The following is a 22,552-nucleotide window of genomic DNA, read 5'->3' as shown; positions in this document are numbered from 1 at the left end:
GAATAAAGTCCCCATTGGGTCACAGGTAATCAAGAGTTCTCATGACCTTTGTCTCTCATCACATCTGCTGTATGGCAGACATTGTGGCTATCCACACACCATCTTTCCCTCTTGGCTTCCCTACTTTTGTGTAGGTGGCTCTTGGGGAAGCTGATCCCTCCCCAGCTCAGGGAGTGAGCCACAGTTAGCCCATGTCTCATGTGGCAGCACTATTCCACTTGCTGCTCATTGGTGTTGGGATGGATATGTGACCCATTTCTGTCGGTCAAGACTCAAGAATAAGTTTTGTGGGGAGCTTTTGGGGAAAAGTATGCTCCTTGATTTAAAAAAAAAAAAAGGATGCCTACATCGTTTTACTGCATTGAAGATGGTTGTAGGAAGACATGATTAATGCTGTGGCAACTGTCTTCCACAAGGCCAGAGGAGCCCGGGAAGGTAGAGACCTGGGTCTTCCACACTGTACTAATTCTGAAACCATCTATTACTGCAGGGGATGGTGTGGGGTGCAGGATTGTTAGATGTCAATGTTGTCTCAGTGTACTGTCACCTGCAGCCAAGCACACTTTTGTCTGATACCCCCTACCTATTTCCTCCCTTACTCCTACTTTCCATTCCTACGTGCTCTCTCTCCCCTCTGAGCCTAACTCCTATTTATTCTTAGGCTTCAGCAAAGACATAACTTCTACCAGACACCTTCATTTACCTTCCAGGACTGGACTGGGTGCCTCTCCTGTAGTATTCTCTACCTACCCCCACAGTAGCCTTTATAGTCACCACCAAAACAATTCTCCCCTTGGATTAATTGTTTTATTGATGCCTGTGTTTAGCAGTTGGGTTTTTTTTTTTTTGGAGGGGGTGGGGTACCAGGGATTGAATTCAGGGGCACTCAACCACTCGCTTTTGCTGAGGCTGGCTTTGAACTCTAAATCCTCCTGCCTCAGCCTCCCAAACCACTGGGATTACAGGCATGTGCCACCACGCCCAGCTAGAAGTTGTTTTTAAAATCTTCTGTATAGGAAAGGTTTATAGAACTATTGATGTAATAGTTCTATAGAACACATTTTTTTTTAATAAGCCTAATTCAGGAAACAGGAAGAAGTGGAAAGAATAGTTCCTTATAATAGCCAACATCATCACATCCAGCCTTTGATTCAACCCTAACTCAAGGTTGACCTTTTTATAATAAATCTCCAGACTTGATTCCTGGTAGCTTGAGGGTGGAAGGATTGGTATGACGATTTCCTGGATCCTGGAAACACCCATGGGTTTTGCTCCTTGAAAAAGACCCAGAACCTTTTGATTCCCCTACAAGGACTCCCCATCCCCATTCTCAAAAAAAAAAAAAAAAAGAAGAAGAAAAAGACAATTGGTGATGTAAATATAGCAGCCTTGAAACCTAACTCAACACATTTAACAACGCTATTTAAGTAATCTTTGGTCCATTTTCTCTGCAGAACATGGTTTCAGTGCCCTGGTTTTGATGATTGTGAATACCAATTAACTTCATTATTTTTCAAGGTCACACATTATATCTTTATATCAAACTATTCTGAAAATAAACATCCTTAAAAAAGAAAAAAAAAGAATGTCCCAGCTCATTTCCTGTCCTGGCCTCCCACCTTATTCAGCCATACTACCTTACTGTTTAAGGTGGTCGTACATTTCATTGCCAATCTATCATTTGATCTGGGATTACAGTCTATGTTTATGAAGACTCTTATCAGACTTCTCTAATTCTTATTTACTAATCACCATCCAAAGAATACCAACGAGGTTCCAGAAGAATATCTCCAATGCTGTATCTCCTACAGATAACCTAAATTCACAATAACAATTCCCCACCTTTTTTGGGGGGGGGTGGTTGGCGGGGGAAGGGGGGATTGATGATTGAACTCAGGGGCACTTTAGCACTGAGCTACATCCCTATCCGTTTTAAGGTTTTATTTTGAGACACGGTCTTGTTAAATTGCTTAGGGTCTCATAAATAGTTGAGGCTGGCCTTAAATTTGTGATCCTTCTGCCTCAGTCTCCCAGGTTGCTGGGATTACAGGCGTGCACCCCTATACCTGGCTTCCCTGCCTTTTCATAGCAACTGTGACTTCTATCTGCCTGAAATGCCTATAAATTATTTTCCATACAAATAAAATCAGAAATCATAGAAAAATTCAAAGTACAAATCTATACCTTTCTATGTTCTATTGATAGTCTAAAGTGATCAAATATTTTAATTGATTGAACATGCTGTTAAAAAGCCATGTGATGGTATAACTTGGTCACAGACAATAAGGTGAACATTTGTTAATTCTAAAGCTTGTAAATGCCACAAAATAGCTACATTTAACTATATAGGAAATTAAAATAACACCAATACTGCCCTATTTATAGTCACCATACTCTTCTATTGCTTTGATTTTTTTTTCTTCTTTCTATATTTTTAATGAAAAAGTGTGTTGACATAAGAAAAAGGCTCAGGATGCTGTGGCAGGAGGATTTCGAGTTCAAAGCCAGGGTCAGCAACTTAATGAGGTCCTAAGCAACTTTAGACCCTGTCTCTAAATAAAACATTTTTAAAAGGCCTGGGGATGTGTCTCAGAGGTTAAGTGACCCTGGATTCAATCTCTGGTACCCCCCCGCAAAAAAAATGGTGGTAAAAGTAAATGGCTGATTTCTATCCTAATCGCTGAAATCTCTGAATGCTACTTTTTTGGGAAAAGCTTCAGCTTTATCTCTAATAACAACTGTATCCATATATTTAGAAAACTAAAAGGGAAAGAGCTTATGGTAATCTAAATAGACATAGAAAAAGCATTTGGCAGATTTCAAAATCATTCTTTTTTTTTCTTTATTAAAATATTTTGTTTAGTTGTTAATGGACCTTTATTTCATTTATTTGCTTATATGTGATGCTGAGAATTGAACCCAGGGCCTCACGCATTCTAGGCAAGTACTTTACCACTGAGCCACAACCCCAGCCCACTCAACACCATTCTTAATTAAAAAAAAAAAAAAAGCGGGGCTGGGTGGTGGTGAGGAACTAAACAAATTAATCACAGGAGGGAACTTCTTCAGCAGTGATAAACAGCACCTACTTGAAAGCCTCTTTCTGGGCTGAGGGTATAGCTCAGTGGTAGAGCACCTGTCTGTCATGTCTGAGGCACTAAATTTCTTTCCCTAGCACTGAGGGAAAGAAAAAAAAAAGCAGCCTACTGCATCATACTTAATAAAGAACAAATGGGGGTTGGGGTTGTGGCTCAGTGGTAGAGTGCTCACTTCGCACGAGAGAGACCCTGGGTTCGATCCTCAGCACCACATAAAAATAAATAAAGATATATATAAAAAAAGAACAAATGGGGGCTGGGGTGTAGCTCAGTGGTACAGTGCTTGCCTAGCACTGTACTTGTGAGGCACTGTGTTCAATCCTCAGCACCACATAAAAATAAATAAAACAAAGGTATTATGAACATCTACAACTAAAAAAATTAAAAAAAAAAAAAAAAAAAAGAGAACAAAATGGCTGGGGTTGTGGTTCAGTGGTGGAGCTATTGCCTAGCATGTGTGAGGCACTGGGTTCAATCTTTAGCACCACATAAATAATAAACAAATAAAATAAATCTATAAGTAAAAATATATTAAAAAAAAGAACAAGTGACTATTTTCTCAAGGTCAATAAAAAGATTTCTATCTATATTGTCCTGGAAGTTCTGCTCAGGGCAATCAAATAAGGAAAAGAAATAAAACACATCCAAATTCGAAATAAAAAAAAATAGAAGCAAAAATGAATTTATTTGTAGGCAACATAATAATCTATCTAGAAAATCTGATTCTACAAAAAAAATACTAAAATTGTTTAGGTGAGATTAGCAAGGTTGCAAGGTATGAGACAAAAGTCAATTGCATTTTTGTATACTAGTAATGGACAATCAAATCAAATCTTTAAAAACATTTCTCTAAAACCAAAAATATGAACTGCACGGGGATAAGTTTGAAAAAATATGTGAAAAACACTTGAGTTACAAAACACTGATGAGAGAAAATAAAGATTTAAATAGAGAGGCATATAGATTTTTTGTGGATCTGAAGACTCAATATTGTTAAGATTCTCCCCAAGTAAATCTACAGATTCAGTGCAGACCTAATCAGAATACCAGAAGGTTGGTTGGTTTGCTTGTTTAGAAGTTGACAAGCTGATTCTAAATTCATGTGCTAATTCAAAAGACATAGAAGAGGCAAAAGAACTCTGATCAAGAAAAACAAGGGGCTAGGGTTGTGGCTCAGCAGTACAGCACTTGCCTGGCATGTGTGAGGCCCTGGGGTCGATCCTCAGCACCACATAAAAATAAATTAATAATAATTAAAAAAAGGTATTGTGTCCAACTGCAACAACAACAACAACAACAGAACAAAATGGGCAGGCAAACTTGATTTTGAGACTTTTTATAAAGGTACAATAATCAAAATGTTGTGTCGTAGAATAGAAAAAAATAATAGAAAAAGATCAACAAAACAGATATAAAGTTATAAACTCACACATACATAAACATGGGATATGGTTTTTGTTAGTTTTTTGCAGTGTGGGTGTTTGTGTTGCTGGGGATCAAACCCAGGGTCTTTCATGCTGTGCATGCGCTCTACCACTGAGCCACATTCCCAGCCCCTGGACAAGAGATTTTTGAAAAAGGTACAAAAGCAATGAAGTGGAAAAAGGGTAGTCTTTTCGCAACTGGAAATAACTAACTATTCCCCCCACACACAAAAAAACCCAACTTTATATTTATACCCTGTACCTCATACAAATTAATTCAAAATTTATAATTGACCTAAATATAAACACTAAAACTTTAATACTTCTATAAAAAAGATAGAAATTTTCCGTAATCTTGGGTGTGATAACAACTGCTTAGACATGTCACTAAAAGCATAATTCATAAGAAAATCCAACTTTATCAATTCAAAACTGTTCTTCAAAAAGGCACTGTTAAGAGATGAAAAGACACTCATTTCACATACTTTCCTGACCCTTCTTTTTTTTTTCTTCCTGACCCTTCTTTAGGCTATTGAATTTACAGTGTGCTCCTGTAGATTAGAATTTCATCTCCTCCAAGAGTCTGTTGACTGTTCATCTTCTACAGCAGGCTGAAGAATAGCCCTGAAACAAACCCAAATCCTAATCCCTAGAACCAGCAAATGTTACCTTATATAGCAAAAGAGACTTTGTAGATGTAATTATGTTGGGATCTTGAGATGGGGAGTTTGTCTTAGATTATCTGGGTGGGCCCTAAATGTAATCACAGATGTCTTAAGAGGAGGAAGCTGAAAGAGATTTGATAACAAAAGAGGCCTTGTAATGAGGGAAGCAGGGGAAAAGGTGACATGAGTGGAACCAAGAGCAGTGAGGACCACCTGCCTAGCTACACAAGGCAAGGCAAAGCACAGGCAGCATATCCCTGTCCACAGGCAGCATACCCCCTCCAAGGCAGTATATCCCTGCCCACACCTGGATTTCAGCTGGGTGAAACTGATTTTGGACCTCTGACGTCCAGAACCATAAGAAAATAATTGAGTGCTGCTTTCGGCCACCCAGTTTGTGTTTATCTGTTGCACCAGTCAGGAAACTTATACATCCTTCTGGACCGGAAGGTGGGTTCAGGGAGGAGATGTCTTAAGGTGGGTTCAGGGAGGGGACAGTCTTAACGGAATTTTCCCTCCTACCAGCAACAAGGGAGCCCATTGCTACATCTCTCACTAAACCATAAAGACAGAATACAAATAACTCTCTAGCAGCCCAGCCAAGTGCCGACTGTCCTGGAACATCATCACACTTTTTTCCAGGGTAAAGCAGTTCATAGCTCAGGGGTTTTATTTTTAACATGCAATCCTAGGAGCATGTGGGTTTACACATACAGAGGGGTCAGTTCTCTACCCACTGTGCAAACAAACAGCAGAATACCTAAATGCCACTTTAAATATTTGCTACTATCTACTTTTCTTCTTTACCCCCAGAACCTATAAAGGGAAAAATTGATTACATAATTGAAGTTGCTAGGAAAGAACCCCAAGTACCTATATGGTGAGAAGGACAGATAATGTGTAGATAACTAGACTACGATTTGAATTTATCTACTCAAATCCTCCAGTGAATCTTAACAAAATATTTATCTAGAAGAGTCCACTTCAGTTAAAAAAAAAAATTCAATTGTTTCTTCTTTCAGTTTAGAAGAGAGAAATAAACATCTGGAAGATTTAATGAGAAGGCCCAGAGAGAGAGCCAGAAAACTGAGGTAAGTTTTCCGTTCTTTAAAAATCAACAGTAATGTCTTGTTTCCCGCGCCCCCCCCCCCCTTTGGTACCAGGTATTGAACTCTAGAGCACTCAACCACTGAGCCTCATTCCCAGCCCTTTATTGTATTTTATTTAGAGGCAGGGTTTCACTGAATTGCTTAGGGCCTCACTAAAAAATTTGCTGAGACTGACTTTGAACTTGCAATCCTCCCACCTCATCCTCCTTGAGCCACTGGGATTACAGGCATGCACTACCACACCGAGCTAATAATAATGTCTTTAGCTTTAAAAAAGTGTGTGTGTGTGTGTGTGTGTGTATTTATACACATGTATATAATACATTTCTAAAAACTTTCCCATGTCTCAATTTAAGATAAATTATAGGAAAATTCTTAATATTTTGCAATGATTTTAAAATAATCACCTGATAAATTGTTTAGCATTTTTTAATTTATATGTGACAGTGGAATGCATTATAATTCTTATTACACATATAGAGCACAATTTTTCATATCTCTGGTTATATACAAAGTATATTCACACCAATTCATGTCTTCATACATGTACTTTGAATAATAATGTCCATCACATTCCACCATCACTTCTAACCCCATGCCCCCTCCCTTCCCCTCACACCCCTCTGCTCTATCTAGAGTTTGTATATTCCTCCCATGCTCCCTCTCCCCTACCCCACTATGAATCAGCCTCCTTATATCAGAGGAAACATTCAGCATTTGTTTTTTTGGGATTGGCTAACTTCTCTTAGTATTATCTTCTCTAATTCCATCCATTTACCTGCAAATGCCATGATTTTATTCTCTTTTTTTTTTCTGAGTAATATTCCATTGTGTGTATATATATATATATATATATATATATATATACCACAGTTTTTTGAAGGGCATCTAGGTTGATTCCACAGTTTAGCTATTGTGAATTGTGCTGCTATAAACATTGATGTGGCTGTGTCCCTGTAGTATTCTGTTTTTAAGTCCTTTAGCTATAGACCAAGGAGTGGGATAGCTGGGTCAAATGGTGGTTCCATTCCCAATTTTCCAAGAAATCTTCATACTGCTTTCCATATTGGCTACACCAATTTGCAGTCCCATCTGCAGTGTTTGAATGTACCTTTTCCCCCATATTCTCGCCAACACTTATTGTTGTTTGTCTTCATAATAGCTGCCATTCGGACTGGACTGAGATGAAATCTTAGAGTAGTTTTGATTTGCATTTCTCTAATTGCTAGCGATGATGAACATTTTTTCATATATTTGTTGATTGATTGTATATCATCTTCTGAGAAGTGTCTATTCAGATCCTTGGACAACTTATTGATTGGGTTATTTGTTTTTTGGTGTTTAGCTTTTTGAGCTCTTTATATGATAAATATTTTTTTATAGAACCTGAATTGGAAAGAGATTTCCTGCCCTCAGGAATATATGTTTGCCTCTTATGAATGTACTAAGATTTTGCCTGAAAAAAAAAATTGCTTATAGCAAGGCGTGGTGGCATACACCTGTAATCCCAGCAACTCTAGAGGCTGAGGCAGGGGGATGTTGAGTTCAAAGCCAGCCTTAGCAAAAGCGAGGTACTAAGCAACTCAGTGAGATCCTGTCTCTAAATAACATACAAGATAGGGCTGGGGATGTGGCTCAGTGGTTGAGGAGTGCCCCTGAGTTCAATCCCTTGTACCAAAAAAAAAAAAAAAAAAAACCTGTTTATTTTGCTATATATTTTATGGCCAGATATTTTCTTACACTAACATTAAATCTTATGATCTGTTATTTTATTATTATTTGGACTTCAAGGGGATTTACCATTGAGCTACATCCCCCAGTCCTTTTTATTTCACTATAGGATCTCACTAAATATTGCCAAGACTGGCCTCCAGTTTGCAATCCTGTTGCCTCAGCTTTCTGAATGGCTGGAATTACAGGCATGCAACACTGCACCCAGCTATAATCTGTTATTTTAGACTTGTTTCAGAATCTGATGCTATAAGTTATATGCAGAAACCCATGCAGGGTTTATTAAGAACATAGTGAGATGTTAAAAATGGACTAATCCTGGCCCAGTTCCTTGGGTGCTAATAAAACAATTGTAGACTCCCAAAGTCAGAGTAGGTTTTCCACATGTGCAGAGTTTCCAAAGGAAATTATTTTGAAGAACCCATTGGGCTTGCTGTGTATCCATTCCATATAAATGAGACGTTTCCCTGAGTGAAAAAGCTTAAGGTAGAAGTAGGAGACAAAAATTAAAGTTGCATTAGAATTTTTAAATTTAAATTTATTTTTTAGCTGGTTCATACAAACTTAACAATTGTACATATTTATGGGGTACTATGAGATGTATTGATACATGTGCACGTCATGTAATATTTTTAAATCAGGGTAAGCTTATCTACCTCCTCAAACATTTGTCATTGCTTTATAGTGAACTCCTATATGATCTAGCAGTATCACAGTTGGTGTTAAACAAAATCCTTCATTCTAGCTTTCTGAAATACATAGTACTTTGTTGTTGTGTGTAGTCACCCTACTATGTAATACTAGCACACCACAGCTACTTACTCCTGTCCAACTATAATTTAGTATCCACTGATCAACCTTTCCCATTGCCTTCTCCCACTTACTTCTCCTAGCCTCTGGTAATCGCATTCTACTCTCAACTGCCATAAGATCAACTTTTTTAGATTCCACATGTGAGTGAGATCATGCAGTACTTGTAACCTAATGATCTCCAGTTCCGTCCCTGTTGTCACAAATGACAGGATTTTATTCTTTTATTTGGCCAAATGGTATTCTGTTGTATGTATACCACATTTTCTTTATCCATTCATCAGTTGAGGGACATTTAGATTGTTTTCTTTCTTTTTTCTTTTTTGGTACTGGGGATTGAATCAGGGGTCTTTAACCACTGAGAAACATCCCTACCCCCCTTTTTTTTGTATTGTATTAGAGATATGGTCTAACTGAGTTGCTAACTGCCTTGCTAAGTTACTGAGACTGGCTTTGAACTCTCAGTCTTCCTGCCTCAGCCTCCCGAATCCTGGGATTATAGGAGTGGGCTACTGCTCCCAGCTTCTTTTCTTGATTGTTGTGAATAGCGCTGCAGTGAACTTGGGTGTGCAGATGTCTCTTCGACATACTGTTTGCATTTTCTCTGGATGTTTACCCAGTGGTGGTATTGCTAGATCATATGGTAGTTCACTTTTAACTTTTTGAGGAACCTTCCATACTGTTTTCCACTAACAGTGTGCAAGGGTTCCCTTTTCTCTGACCAGCACTTGTTGTCTTTTGTCTTTTGGATAATAACTAAAGTCGTATTTTGATTATGTCCTGAGTCATGTTTGCTCAGCATACCAAGGGTAAATACAACTGTTCTAAAAATCAAAACCTCTGAGCAGATTTAGACTAGCTGTTTGCAAAGTGCTAAGTTAAGTATGATTTTTTTTTTTTTACCCACTGCATTGCTGGGAATCAAACCTGGCCCTTGGGCATACTAGACAAGTGCTTACCACTGAATTACACCCCCAGGCTAATATGAAAGAATGTGATCTGATGCTAAATCACAAATGCTTAGTAAATGCTAATTTAAACAGAATATGGGTCTTCTATGAATTGTAGAGAGAAACTATGGAATTTTTTCTAAAACTTTAAAAATAATAAAATTTGCATATAAACTCACATTTTTTACCAGTCAAGGTATTTGTTTATGTGCTGGGGTTGTAGCTCAGTGGTAGAGCGCTTGCTTAGCATGTGAGGCACTGGATTTGATCCTCAGCACCACATAAAAATAAATTTTTTTAAAAAAGTATTGCATTCATCTATTTAAAAAAATTTCTTAAATATATTTGTTTACTTATGGTCTGTTTTCACAATGGATTGAAGGCCCATATGCATGGGTATAAACTGGCCTTGAATCAAGGGGGTGACATGGGGCAAAAGAGCTCTCTAGCCTTTTCTAAGTGGTCAGGCCATGTGTTTTAAAAAACCTCAGATTTTGGCAGCCTTCAGCCATCACCATTTCCATATGCTCTTATTGACTGATTGACCTCAGTACACTCAGCATGCAAACGAGCTTTAGACTTTCTCTGCATCATCTCAAAATTATGATACTACTCTTGCTAAGTGTACTGAGAATAGTGGAAAATCAAGATATGAAAAAAGGGGTACTTTAATAGTCTCAATGTCTAATTTTTGCCTCTAGTTCATCACTTTCAAAGAAATTCATTAGGTTTGCAAATCATGGCCAGAAACCTTTTCCTAAATAAATCTATGGGAATGTTAAATGTAATTGAGACTCTGATTTAATATTTCTATTCAAGTTCATTAAGAATGATCTATGACAATTCAATATATATTGAAAAATTTTAATCTTTTAGGGTCTCATAGTTCTGTCCTAAATGGCATATTTTCCTTGCAAGTGAGTAAGAAAATATGCTACATAGTGAACATAGTGAAAAAATGTCATTATTTTTGTCCTTCCCCATTTTTTACATTCTTTTCTTTTCTTTCCTACAGACCAAGATTAGAAAATCATCCGAAGTCCATGACCTTGGTAGGTCATCTTGATAGTCATTATAAAAAAAACTACATTTGGCCAGGTGTGTTGGTGCACACCTAATCCTAGCAACTCAGGAGGCTGAGGCTGGGGGATACCGAGTTCAAAGCCAGCCTCAGCAAAAGCGAGGAACTAAGCAACTCAGTGAGACCCTGTCTCTAAAGAAAATACAAAATAGAGATGAGGGTGTGGCTTAGTGGTCAAGTGTCCCTGAGTTCCATCCCCCATACAAAAAAAAAAAAAAAAAAAAAAAACCAAAATATGATCAAGACCCTCCCCTACCTAAAGCCCTTGGATGGTTTCCAATTGCACATCTCAGGTCCTCTGCAACCTAGCTCTCACCTTCCTCTCCAATTTTATCATGCATTGCTTTCTCCTCCTCATCATTTATATACAGCATATCTCCTCATCATTTATATACAGCATATCTAACTACCTGCAGTTTTATAAACATGCTGTTATTTCTGTGCCTTCCTGTTACTGACCATGCTGCTTTCCCCCACTTGGTATGTTCTTCTCCAGCTACTTTTCTTCTGCTTTTTTCAGTTCTCTCCTTACGAGCATCTGCCAGCTCATACTCCATCTTCTCTAAGAAGCCATTTCTTCTCTGCCTACCACATGGAACTGGCTAGCTTCCTCCCAGGTGCCCACACCATACCTATTGGCACAATAGCTCCTATAGCATAATATTACTGTTCTCTGCTTACATGACCCTTGACTTGACTAGAACTTTTTTAGTGCAGGAATTGTCTCATATTTGTTTCGGTATTCCCCAAGCACCTGTCACTTAGTAGGTACCTAACTAGGAGTGAGTGAGAATTAAATTTGGGACCCAGACCAAAGCTACACTTGCTAGAATCATGCCTAATACTCCGCTGCTGCCCCTGTCCTGCCCCAGGCCATGGGCATGTTTCATGAATACTGTGGCCTCTTTGTGACATAGCTTTGTGGAAGAGGGCAATGATCAATAGGTCACGTCTCTCATTGCAACACAGCTTTTCTAATAGTTGAATTATGAGGGCACCAATAAATACCATTAATTCTGCAGCACTGTGCTGTAAGTCACTTCATCAGTTATTCAGACAAATGCTTCTGTTCCTTTTCTACATTCTCTGCCACTGGCAACCAAATCAAAAAAGATGAAACTCCACCCACCTTGTTTTTCATAGTGTTCCTCAGTGGGAGAAGGATTGAAATAAAACCAAAAGTATTAATTAAAATATAGCTTGGGTACTTTTTGTGGAGTTCATCTGTAGGCTTTCTTCACAGCCCTCTCCCCTAGGTAACCAAGAATTTGCTGTTCAGAAGTCCTGTCACTAAATGCCTTTCCCCAAAGCTTATAAAACATTTTTTCTTTTTCACTTTTAGATGCCAAATATTTTTAAAGGAAATAGAAATGATTTATTTTAAACAAGACCGAAGATTAAGCACTAGTCATTTTCATCAGCTACTCCAGGAAGAATTATTACTAAGTATACTACTCCAGCTAATCATACATATGATGTACTAAAATCTGTATACACAATGAAATTTTACATTCCAAAAAAAATGTGATTACTTTTCTTCTAATTTCTTCTTGTGACCAATCAAACACATTCTACTTCAACACAGATGAATGCAGTGGCTCTTTTGCCAAATATTCTCACAGAATACCCTTCCATATTATCAGGGGCTTAGTGATGCACAAAGATTTACTAACAGATTTCACGTCAGCTGTTTGTTGTGCTAAAGACATCTCTCCCTCTAGGCTGGAAGGCTCTTCTACCACAAACTCAATTTAAAAGGACACTACTCTAAGATCATTTGGAATAAAGTCTCAGATAAAAAGAAAACTAGTTCTTAAGGCCTAGCCTTTATAATTTCTACCTTAACACAGTTTTGAGGAATTGGTTCTGAATTTCAACAAAGGAGCCAGAGACAACTGATTTTGTGAAATGTACCAGAAATTAAAAAAAAAAAAAAAAAAAAAAAACCATGTATTATCCTTTTGATAAAACCCAGAACCAGGCTGAAAGTATGGCTATTAATCAAAATATACCTTGAATGGAAAGGAAGAAATTATTTTATCTCACAAAAGTTAGTGTTATGCTTACATTATGTACAAAAGGAAAAATATATGTAGAGTATTTAACCAATTCTGATAGAAATGCTGTATAAATAAAAGCTATTATTGTTATTTTTGTTAAGGAATTGTATGAGATAGGTCTTATATGAATTTGGACACAGAACGTTTGATAATTTCTCAAATTCAGAAAGTTGGAACACTTGGGTAGGGAGATGGCCTACTAGGGCCTCACATGGGAGCCCAGACCCCTGCAGTCACATGGCCCTGCATGGTGGGTGGAACTGACCCAGGGTTTGGAGGGCACTGGGCTCTGAGGTGAAAGAGGAGGGGAAGCCCAGGCAGTGCTGGGTCAACTAGGATTGGCATATTCAGCAATTGAATTAATTTACTTTAAGAAATATGTGTCTTATTTTTTAGTTTTCGGTGGACACAACATCTTTATTTTATTTTTATGTGGTGCTGAGGATCGAACCCAGCGCCCCGCGCATGCCAGGCGAGCGTGCTACCTCTTGAGCCACATCCCCAGCCCATGAAATATGTGTCCTAATGGTTAAAACATAAACTGATTAAATTTGACTTTTTTAAAAAAAGCACATAAAAAGTTGGAACATAACTAGTAACAAATTAAACCATGAGAAATATACAATGAATTGAGCAATCTGTAGCAGTAACTGTTTAATTTCAGAAAATTAAGCATTGAAAACTTTGAAGTGATTCAAGCTGTGAAAAAGAGACATTTCTTATTATCCATGGGTTTCATGGGATCCTGTAGGGAAAACTAAAATATGATAGGAGAAAGGCAACTATTAAGATAAAGATAACTAAGTCTAGTTGAGCACAGTGGCATACTCGTCTAATTTCAGCGACTTGGGAGGCTGAGGTAGGAGAATTGCAAGTTCTAGGCAGCCTTCACAATTTAGCGAGGCCCTAAGCAACTTAGCAATACTCTGTCTCAAATTAAACAGTTAAAAGGGCTGGGGATGTAGCTGAATGATAAAGTGCTTCTGGGATAAATCCCCAGTACCCACATAAAAATAAAATAAAATAAAACAGTTAAGCAGCCGGGATGTTGCTCAGTGGTAGAATATCCCAGTATTGTGGTGGGGAGGGGGATAGCTAAGTCTGGAATCTGCACACAAATGGGATGAAATAGGTGGAAAGAAAGCAGTAACCCAGATTGTCTACAAATAGGGCTCTGTGAACAAATACTGATTTAATGGGTATTATGAAACATCTATGTTCTCTTACCTACAGGTTATTTCAAAATGAACAAGCCTCCCTTGCATGGCTTAAGGATGCAAAGTCTACATCAGTCTTTCAATAAACGCTTAATGACTTTCAAAAACTATGTCACAGGCTCTATGTCAGCTGCCAAGGACACGACAAAAAATGATGTGAACTTTACTTTAGATACTTTAGTATCTAACCTATTGGGGAGATAAGTGAACAGTTCTAGAACCATGTCTAAAACCCAAGTTCTTCATAGGCAAGAGATGAGGATGATCATGAAGATCATTAAATGTCAAGCTAAGAAACTAAACTTGATCCTGATGAGAAGCACTGAGAGATTTTAAGTGGAGAAGTGATGTGCTCAGGTATGCATTTTTAAAAGATCACCCCAACACAGTGACATGACATGAAGGGGTAGGTTGATGGTGGAGATATGGGATCAGGAGCATCCGTGAGGCTGCTGGTATAGTGATCCAGGCAAGGCACAAACTGAGCCAAGAATTAACACTGCCATGGACACAAAGAGGGAGATACGGGTACAATGTGATTTCAGAGGTAAAATGAAAAGGATTTAGCGATTGGTTAGCAATGGAAATAAGGCGATCAGGATCCAGGAAGTCTAGCAGAGTTCTGGGTGGATGGTAGCCACTTTAAAGGGCAAAGACAAGGGATAGCGGGTTTGCAGGGAGAGGTCTGAAGAGTTCGAGGTTGCTTCAAACATTCATATGGAGGTATTAAATAAGCAGATATTTTCTAAGAAGGTTCCAATGGTGGGGGATGAAACTGAGGTAAAGGAGAGAGCAGGGATGGATGAATTAAAGTCTCAGAGAAGAAACAGGGACCAGGTTCCACAGCAAAGCCTAAGGACAGGGACATCTCTGAGGTTGGAAGATAGGACTCAGAATGGGCATGTTCAGGGTAACTGTGAGCTGTGGTAAGTTGAAGGAGCCCATGGCTGAAAGCTTCACTCCCTTCTTTTGTAGTAAGGAGGCTCACAGGAGAGGTGAGATTGGAAATGGATGCTGTTTCTGCCTTCACAGAGCAAAGCATTGGCTGTCACTGTGGATTACAGGAGGGCATGATTTCTTTTCCCCTTGAGGTTCCAGTGTGCTTATCAGCTTTCTGGCCCTTCTGTCTAGTCTCTTGTCCCCTTGATTCTGACTCATCACATCTCCATAATGACTTGCTCCATGAAACAGTTTTACCCTCTCGCACCTTTACTTTGTAAATCTTATACGTTAGTCAGCTTTCCATCACTGTGACCAAATACCTGACAAAAACAACTTGAGGAAAGATTTATTTTGGCTTACAGTTCCAGAGATTTAGTCTGTGGTTGGCCAACTCCATTGCTCAGGGCCTGAGGACAGACAGACATCATGCCCGCCGAAGGCCATGGTGGAGGAACGCTGTTAGCTCATGCAGCCAGGAAGCACAGAGGGAGAAAGGGGCCAAGAAGAAGACAAACCCCCAGACTAGGCCCCTGTGACCTGCTTCCTCTAATTAGGTCCCATTTCTCAGAGCCCTTGTGATCCAATCACTTCCCAAACATCCCACCTCTGAACCTTCCTGCATTGGGGATCATGCTTTAAATACATGAGCTTTGGGGGGACATAATAAACTGCCGCAGTCCGGCTGCAGCAAAATAACGGGGGGGGGGGGGGGTGACGAACAACTTGTGTGCATTGATACAGCAGGAGTGGAAGCCGTTTATTGTAGGACCGGAGCGATATTTATACATTCCACACAGCTTATCTTAATTAGCATAAACTAGATACATCAGTCAACCAAAAAGGAATTTTCACACTTAATGGCTCGCTGGCATTACTTCACAAACCATTCCCTCTGGCATTTTGCTAGGCGCCATCCAGACTTGTTTACAGACTCTAACAATAAACCATAATACCTTTTTTAAAAAAAATTCCTCTTGCAAACTTCTATTCTTCCAGAGATCATGGATCTTCTCTTTTCGCTACCCATTATACTGAAAGAGTTTACAAAGCCCTCAGACATATTGTCTTAATAGGCTATCTAAGCTCAGTGTACTTCATGATAACCATTGTCCTATAACTGAGTTACATCTGTCTTTTTTTTTCCTTTAAAAAAATTTTAATAATATGTTTTACTTAATGCAATATATCCAAAACATTGCCATTTCAGCATGATGTCTTTATAACTTTTATCTTAAAGGCTGAATAATAATTCATGGAAAAATTATCATGCACACCGAGCTCTGTAGTCCATCATTCATTCATTGCCTTCCATGCTCTGGCTCCTAATGACTTGTGTGCCTTTTCCCAACTTGCTTCCTTTTTCTTTTTTCCTTCCTGCCTGTTAAATGTCCTTCTCCACCTCCATCACCTAGTTCTTCATTTTAAAACTATTTGTATCCTTTAAGGCTTAGTTTAAATATTATCTGAGCTGGACATAATGGCATTTGCCTTTAATACTACGGATTTGGGACACTGAAGCAGGAGGATTACAAGTTTGAATCCATCTTGGCAATTTAGCAAGACCCTCAGCAGCTTAGACGCTGTCTCAAAATTAAAACTAAAAAGTACTAAGGAGGTAGCACTAAAAAAAAAGTCTGAAAGTAATATCTCTCTTTTATTTTTTGTCTTAACTTTCTAATGGCACTTAGCACTTTCTCCCCTAAAGTATAGTATGTGGGAAACAGTATGGAATAGGAAAAGAACACTTGACATGGAATTATAAGAAATGGAGACCACTCCCCTTTTGAGGGTGACACACACCTCTACCATTCCCTAGGAATATGTTTCCTCTTCTCCTCCTGGGACCCTTGTACCTACTTCTTTTCAGCTGGCCTCCATGCCCAGTTCCTAACAGCATCTAGTCTGGCCTCTGGAACACATGGACCACATTGGCCCCTCTCACCAGTGCATTCTTTCTCATTTTGGTAAAGGAATGTCCTTCAGGGACTTAGCAGAACACATGCAGGTGGGCTTTCCAGCTTTGCGTGTGTATCCATTCTAGCAGGCCTACCCTGAGCAGCCAGGCAGAGTGGGCCCATTGAGATGGAAGGGAAACCAACTGAAGGTAGCTGTCGTTGAGCCTAGAGAGTCAGGTGTTAGAGGAGGCAGGGGTAGGAAAGGTTTACATGAGGATCATTAGATGTAGCAAGTCTTAGTGGAGGGTTAAAAATAAAAGCTCAGTTGGAGTAGGCTGAGAAGAAAATTGAGAGGTAGGAGAGTGAGGTTTTACTGTGTTAGGGAGCAAAGGAATGAGAATGAAATGAGAGGCCAAGGAGAGAGTTATTTTTTCATGACAGGCAATATTATAATATATTTGTATGTTGATGGAAGTGATGAAGTAGAAAACTAGAATTTATTGTGAGGTAAAGAAGAGAAGGCTATTTTCAGAATCACTTGTCTTTGAGCAGGAAATGGGATCCAAACCACAAATGGTTGCTGGACTTTGATAGGCCAATAAACAATATTTTATTGTAATAGAAAGAAAGGCAGAGCCTGCGGGTACAGAGGCAGGTAGGTGGTGGGTTTTGTGGTGAGTGATCTGATGGTTGTGACTTCCCCTATTCTTTTCAGTGAAGTATGAGCTGGGGAAAGAATGAAGGACCTCCTTCTAAACGGGAGTCAGCCTGGAGAACCAGCACCCTCCTTTTTTTTTTTTTAACTAACACTCCCTTAAAAGTTATCCTTATTTTCTGTTTCCTTTTCCCCTTTACGTAAGGATTCCAGAAGAATTTTTCCCTCAATGATATAGTACAAAAAATAAATAAATAAAAGAACGAAAATTCTTTTTTAAGCCCTTGCTAGGTGAAAGGACATTTAACTCTTTGCTTGAACATAGTAAACATAACATTTTTTTGTTTGCTATTTTTTCATTTCTCACTAGGTGTGTTAGTTTAACTTTCTGTCACTCTAACAAAATACCTGAGATAAACAACTTAAAAGGAAGAAAGGTTAATTTTGGCTCACAGTTTCAGAGGTTTCAGGCCATGGTGGCTTGGCTCCATCACTCTGGGCCTTGTTGGCATGGCTTCCTGGCTGCCAAGCTGTGCAGCCAGCCTACTGGTGGTCCCTGCCAAGGAACAGCAGCAGAACAAGGCAACAGCAAAGCAGCAGAGTGGTGCCCAGGCAGCTTGGAGTAAGAGAGGCAAGCACAGCCTGTGGCCATGTGGATCTGCATAGCCAGCCAGCACTGAGGCAAGCTGAGGAGCACCAACCTGTCATCCTTTGGCAGCCAGGCCTGGCACTATACAGGATGCCTGTGCAGAAACCTGCTCCAGGCAGCACTGCAGCTCCATCTGATGACTCAACCTCCTACTTCCTGATCTGCCATGAGAAAATGGAGGTGAGGCAGACTTGAATGAAAATTGGGACTCAAAAATTGACTAATAGTATTAGTAAGCTTCCAAACCCTAATCAGCATAAATTTGGACCAATAGCAGTGAATTACGTGCTATATAAACCCCTAGACTAGCACACTTGGAGGGAGAAAACCTGCTATCAGGTACCCTTCTGCACTGCAAGAGTTCTGCTCCTGTTTCTGTTCTTCAATAGTCTTACTCTTTTATCCACTCATCCTGGTCTATGGATTTCATTCTTCAAATTCATGAGACAAGAACCCAGAAAGAAGAAGAAATTGACTAGTGAGCTGCTGTGGTCTGCTGCAACATTGCAGGCATAGCCCACCAGTAAGAGCTGTAACGTTTCTTGGCTACAGAGGCCGGCAGCCTTACACAGACCCCACCCACCAGCAGAAGCAGAGAGTTCAGTTTATCTCAAAATTCTAGTTTCATTGTGGTAAGGAGAATATCATAGCAGGGAGTGTGTAGTGGAATAAGCTGCTCACCTAACAGCAGTCAGGAAGCAGAGAAAGATAGGAAAAGACTGGGGATCCCAATATCCCCTTGAAGGCCATACCCTCAATGACCTAAGTTCCTAAAGTCCTCAGGCCCCACCTCCTAAAGTTTCCAAGACCTCCCAGTATCTCCACAGGCTGGCAACCAAAAACCTGTAGCATATAGGCTGTAGGGAACTTCAGATCCAAACCATATTATTAGGTTTACAATAAAAACTGGGTTGTAAATTTATGGAGGAAAAATGTGATTATATTAATGCCACACCTTCACTGACTAAACAAGAATTTTCTGAGTTCCCATTGGGTGTCAGGCACTCTTTTATAACAATAAGTAAGAGACATAAAGCCTCTTGGTTGCCAAGTGTTTGCAGGCAGAAGACAGATAAGAGACACTGTGAACTAGAAATTATGTGGGAGGATAACGAGCTATGAAAAGGGGGCACAGTGGGGGATTGAGAGTGTGGGAAGTGGGAGAGTTATAATTTTAAAGCAGGAGGTCAGGGTAGCCTCAGTAAGACAATGACAACTGAGTAAAGATTTGAAGTTCATGCAGTTACCTGGGGAGAATACAAAGAACAAAACTATGCTCAATAAACACATTTGCTAATAATCCTCTGCTCTTACAAATTTGGAAAGAATAAAATTATGAAAGTGGAGAATCAACGATGGATTTGCCTGAGATGTGAAACATTCTTAGAAAACAGATACCTTTGCAGATATAGGTGCACAGGGGAGACAGAGAACACAAGGAGGACATAAATAAATTAGTAGGTGTAATTCTTAATTCCAGTTCCTCTTGGAATTATCCAACAGCAGGGAAGAGTTCTAGGTGGGCACTGAGGCAAAGTGCATATATGGGGACAGTGTAGATCATAATTATGCAGAATTTGTGAGCACTCAGATCTGGGTGACTATTTTACTTCCCTGAAATATATGTTACTGCTTTTTATACTGACTGAATAGTCACATAGGTCCTTTTGTTTTCGTTTGTATATTTTGTTTTCCCTAAGTTCATCACATCAGTAACATCCAGAGTAGAAAACACTTTATTGGTTGCTGCATCTTTTGTAGCTGGCAATCTAAAATTCAAGTCCCAAGTTAGGCATGGTGGTTCATACCTGTGACTCCTGTGACTCGGGAGGCTAAGGTAGGAGGTTCACAAGTTTGACGCCAGCCTCTGCAACTTAGCAAGACCCTGACTCAAAAAGGGGTGGGGATATAGCTCAGTGGTAGAGCAACTCTGGGTCCAATTCTCAGTACGACAACAATAAAATAATAGTATAAAAAGTTAAGTCCCAAATAAAATCCACAAGGAATCATTGATAAAATCACTGGAATGAAGTCATGGGTTAGGCCTAAACTGAATTTACCTTGCTGGTTCAGGGTATGTCTAAATATGTCTTGAGAAAAAAGAGTCAGGAGACACTGTTGATGCAGTAATGGAGTACAGAGGTGCCTTTGAGTACAGCATTATGTTTTCAACTTTAGCTTTTAGTATAGTCCCCATTAGTTTCTTTCTGGTGCTAAGAGAGAACAGCAAGTTAAATAGAAGAATGTATTTATCAAATATGAAAAAACAGGGGCTAGGACTGTGGCTCAGTGGCAGAGTGCTTGCCTTGCATATATGAGGCACTGGGTTCGATCCTCAGCACCACATAAAAATAAATAAAAAATCAAGAAAGAGAAAAGTAGGTATTGTGTCCATCTAAAACTAAAAAAAAAAATTTAAAAAAACAGCTGGGCCAGGTGGTGTGCGCTTGCCTGCTACTTGGGAGGCTGAGGCAGGAGGATAGTAAGTTCGAGGCCAGCCTGGGCAACTTAGGGAGACCCTGTCTCAAAAAAAAAAAAAAAGGCTAGGGATGTAGCTCAGTGATGATAGAGCATCTTGGGTTCAATCCCCAGTACAAAAACTACAACAGGGCTGGGCGTGTGGCTCAGTGGTAAAGTGCTTGCCTAGCACCTGTGAGGTACTGGGTTTGATCCCCAGCACCACATAAAAAAATTTTAAAAATAAAAAAAACCTTAAATAAACAAAACTAACAAGAACAAAACTGTCAAACCTTCCGAGCACAGGCAGGTCTGAACATAAACTTATAAAACAGAAAGCGGGGAGGGAGATTCTTCCTGTCAGTGGAGAATTCAGCAAGATACAGCACCACAACAAACTGGGTCAGCAGTCTTGGGGGCCTTGGCACTGAGTGGCAGCTTGGTTAGCTGTGCGAAGAGGCAAAATGGGGGATACCCTTGTAATAGCACCACCACAAGTAGCAGAGCGGCTGAGTTGATTCATCCCAGCACTATCAGGTTGACTTTAGCAGATGGAAATAGTAGCAGCAGTCACAAGCTGCTTTTACAAGGACCCCAGAACTGTGAGATCTTAAGCTGAGACAATACAGGAGTACAACAGCAGATGCCCTAGGGTTATGGAGTCTGGAACCAGGCTGTCCTATAAAAGCTTGTATCTGCCACTTGCTAGCTCTGTGTGTGTGTGTGTGTGTGTGTGTGTGTGTACTGGAGAGTGAACCCAGGAATACCACTGAGATCCATCCCCAGCCCTTTGAACGTTTGATTTTGAGACAGAGTCTTGCCAAGATGCTCAGGAATTCACCAAATTGCTGACACTGTCCTGGAATTTGTGATTCTCCTGCCTCAGCCTCCCAAATCGCTGGGATACAGGTGTGTGCCACCATGCCCAGCCCATTTGCTAGCTTTTTGAAGGCTCAGTACGTTAATTAATGAATTCATGGATGAAAAGTAACTGACAATATAATAAAAACCAAGAGTTAACTTACTCTCTTCATCATCTATATGACATCTCACATTGGTCCAGTCCAAAATACCTTGTATTTTGATCCAATGCAAGAAATGACATAAAAAAAAAAAAAAAAGAAGAACAGATTATCACAGCAACCCAAATCCGACATAGTGGATAGAGAAACTAAAGAAAATTGTAGAGTCATCTTTTATTTTTTTTTTTTTAAATTTTATTTTTAGGTGGACACAATATCTTTATTTTACATTTATGTGGTGCTGAGGATCGAACCCAGTGCCTTGTGCATGCTAAGCAAGTGCTCTACCACTGAGCCACAACCCCAGCCCCTGTAGAGTCATCTTTTAAAACTTCATAACTGTCACTACTTTCTATAGAAGAGGGTGTGGGCGGATAGGGGGCAGATTTTCCACTGTATATTTCTCTTTGAACAGTGTTACCCTCACCCAGTTGTCTCTTCTTTTAAAAGTCACACAGGCAGTTCATGTTCCTTACATCACCGTTACTAAGAATTGTGCAAAATCCTTATCGCGCCTTGCACCAAGCGGATCCTCATTCAAATAACTAAGCACTGACTACACTAAATTGAGATCCAGGCGCCGGCAAACCGCAAGGCGCCGGCCATCACGGCCGCGGGCAGCTGACTCTCGCGGGAACCCGAGGCCCAGGCAAGAGGCCACGTGTCTCGGCGGGCGGCTGGTACTCTCCGCCTCTCGGCTGTAGCAGCCACGTTGCGGCGTTCGGCAGTCAGGGGAGGGGTGTGGCGAAGGCCCGTGCGCGTTACGTGCCCCGCCCCGCCCCTGACG

The 22,552-nt window shown here is 39.9% G+C and overlaps 1 protein-coding gene across 3 annotated transcripts in view; it reads left to right on the top strand.

Annotated features, from left to right (window-relative positions):
- Cage1 (cancer antigen 1) overlaps positions 1 to 14,276 on the top strand; it is a 41,308-nt gene extending 27,032 nt beyond the window's left edge. For 2 of the 3 annotated variants that reach the window (XM_058582387.1, XM_058582386.1), the window contains exons 12-14: positions 6,210 to 6,278; positions 10,803 to 10,839; positions 12,211 to 14,142. In XM_058582387.1, coding sequence (XP_058438370.1) covers positions 6,210 to 6,278; positions 10,803 to 10,839; positions 12,211 to 12,252 — 148 coding nt within the window. In that variant the 3' untranslated portion in view covers positions 12,253 to 14,142. The other variant, XM_046453427.2, reaches the window with a different exon arrangement.
- The last annotated feature ends 8,276 nt before the right edge of the window (positions 14,277 to 22,552 follow it).

This window comes from Marmota monax, unplaced genomic scaffold (assembly GCF_021218885.2).
Source record: "Marmota monax isolate L192 unplaced genomic scaffold, Marmota_monax_Labrador192_F-V1.1 WCK01_AAM20220418_F8-fsc00029, whole genome shotgun sequence".
Taxonomy (NCBI): domain Eukaryota; kingdom Metazoa; phylum Chordata; class Mammalia; order Rodentia; family Sciuridae; genus Marmota; species Marmota monax.
The sequence above is the reverse complement of the archived record's forward strand: the minus strand, read 5'-3'. Positions and strand labels throughout refer to the sequence as shown.